General features: G+C 46.1%; 1 protein-coding gene across 1 annotated transcript in view; it reads right to left on the bottom strand.

The window, feature by feature from the left end:
* Positions 1-990, bottom strand: part of LOC107603212 (cell division cycle protein 23 homolog) — a 9,534-nt gene that overhangs the window by 4,305 nt on the left and 4,239 nt on the right. The window contains exons 9-11 of the mRNA XM_016295954.1: positions 698-817; positions 543-618; positions 391-452 (exon numbers count right to left, since the gene is read on the bottom strand). Coding sequence (XP_016151440.1) covers positions 391-452; positions 543-618; positions 698-817 — 258 coding nt within the window. The remainder of the gene's footprint in view (positions 1-390; positions 453-542; positions 619-697; positions 818-990) is intronic.

Below are 990 nucleotides of genomic sequence, written 5' to 3'. Positions count from 1 at the left end.
ACACACACACAAGACACACAGAGACAGAGACACACGCACACACAGAGACACATGCACACACACAGACAGACACACACACACAGACAGACACACACACAAGACACACAGAGACAGAGACACACGCACACACAGAGACACGCACACACACAAGACACGCACACACACAAGACACACAGAGACACACGCACACACACAGACAGACACACACAGACAGACAAATAGAGACACACGCACACAGAGACACGCACACACAAGACACACACAGACAGACACACAAGACACACGCACACACACAGACAGACACACAGAGACACACGCACACACAGACATGGTTTCACTGAAAGCATCATCAGCACTCACACAACACACTCCTGAGGAAAACACACTCACTTGGCCAGTTTCAGAAGAGCCATTCTCTCCACATCTCCGACCGAATACGCCCTCCAGTAACACTAAACCGTCAGAGCAGAGCGATAGCAGCATTACTACACACACACACACACACTCACAATCTGCAGGAAAATCAAGAGCCGCCTCTTTACCTTCTTGGCCTCCACTTGCTGAGACAGCTTCTCGTAACATTCCCCGAGAGCGACGAGCATTCGCGAGTCATTAGGCCTGAAACCAACACAAACACAGAGCGCGAGTCAGCTGATGCGGAGGACCACACACTGAATGATGCTGGAGACGTCTTCACCTCAGATGATGAGCTTTCCTGTAGTAGTAGAGCGAGTAGAAGGGCATCTTGAGGATCTCGTAGGTCTGTCCGAGTCCGTACCAGGCCCGGTAGTCTCGTTTGTTCACTTCAATTGCATGCCTAAGACACAAGAACAAAAAAAGTATTACATTTATATTTATTTCAATTTCCTAACTATAATTATATATATATATATATATATATAGTTAGGATAGGACAATATTTGGTTGAGATACAACTATTTGAAAATCTGGAATCTGAGGGTGCAAAAAAATCCAAATATTGAGAAAATC

Source organism: Sinocyclocheilus grahami, unplaced genomic scaffold (assembly GCF_001515645.1).
Source record: "Sinocyclocheilus grahami isolate Dianchi unplaced genomic scaffold, SAMN03320097.WGS_v1.1 scaffold343.1, whole genome shotgun sequence".
Classification (NCBI taxonomy): domain Eukaryota; kingdom Metazoa; phylum Chordata; class Actinopteri; order Cypriniformes; family Cyprinidae; genus Sinocyclocheilus; species Sinocyclocheilus grahami.
Note: the sequence above shows the minus strand (reverse complement) of the source record. Positions and strands in the feature narration are given on the sequence as shown.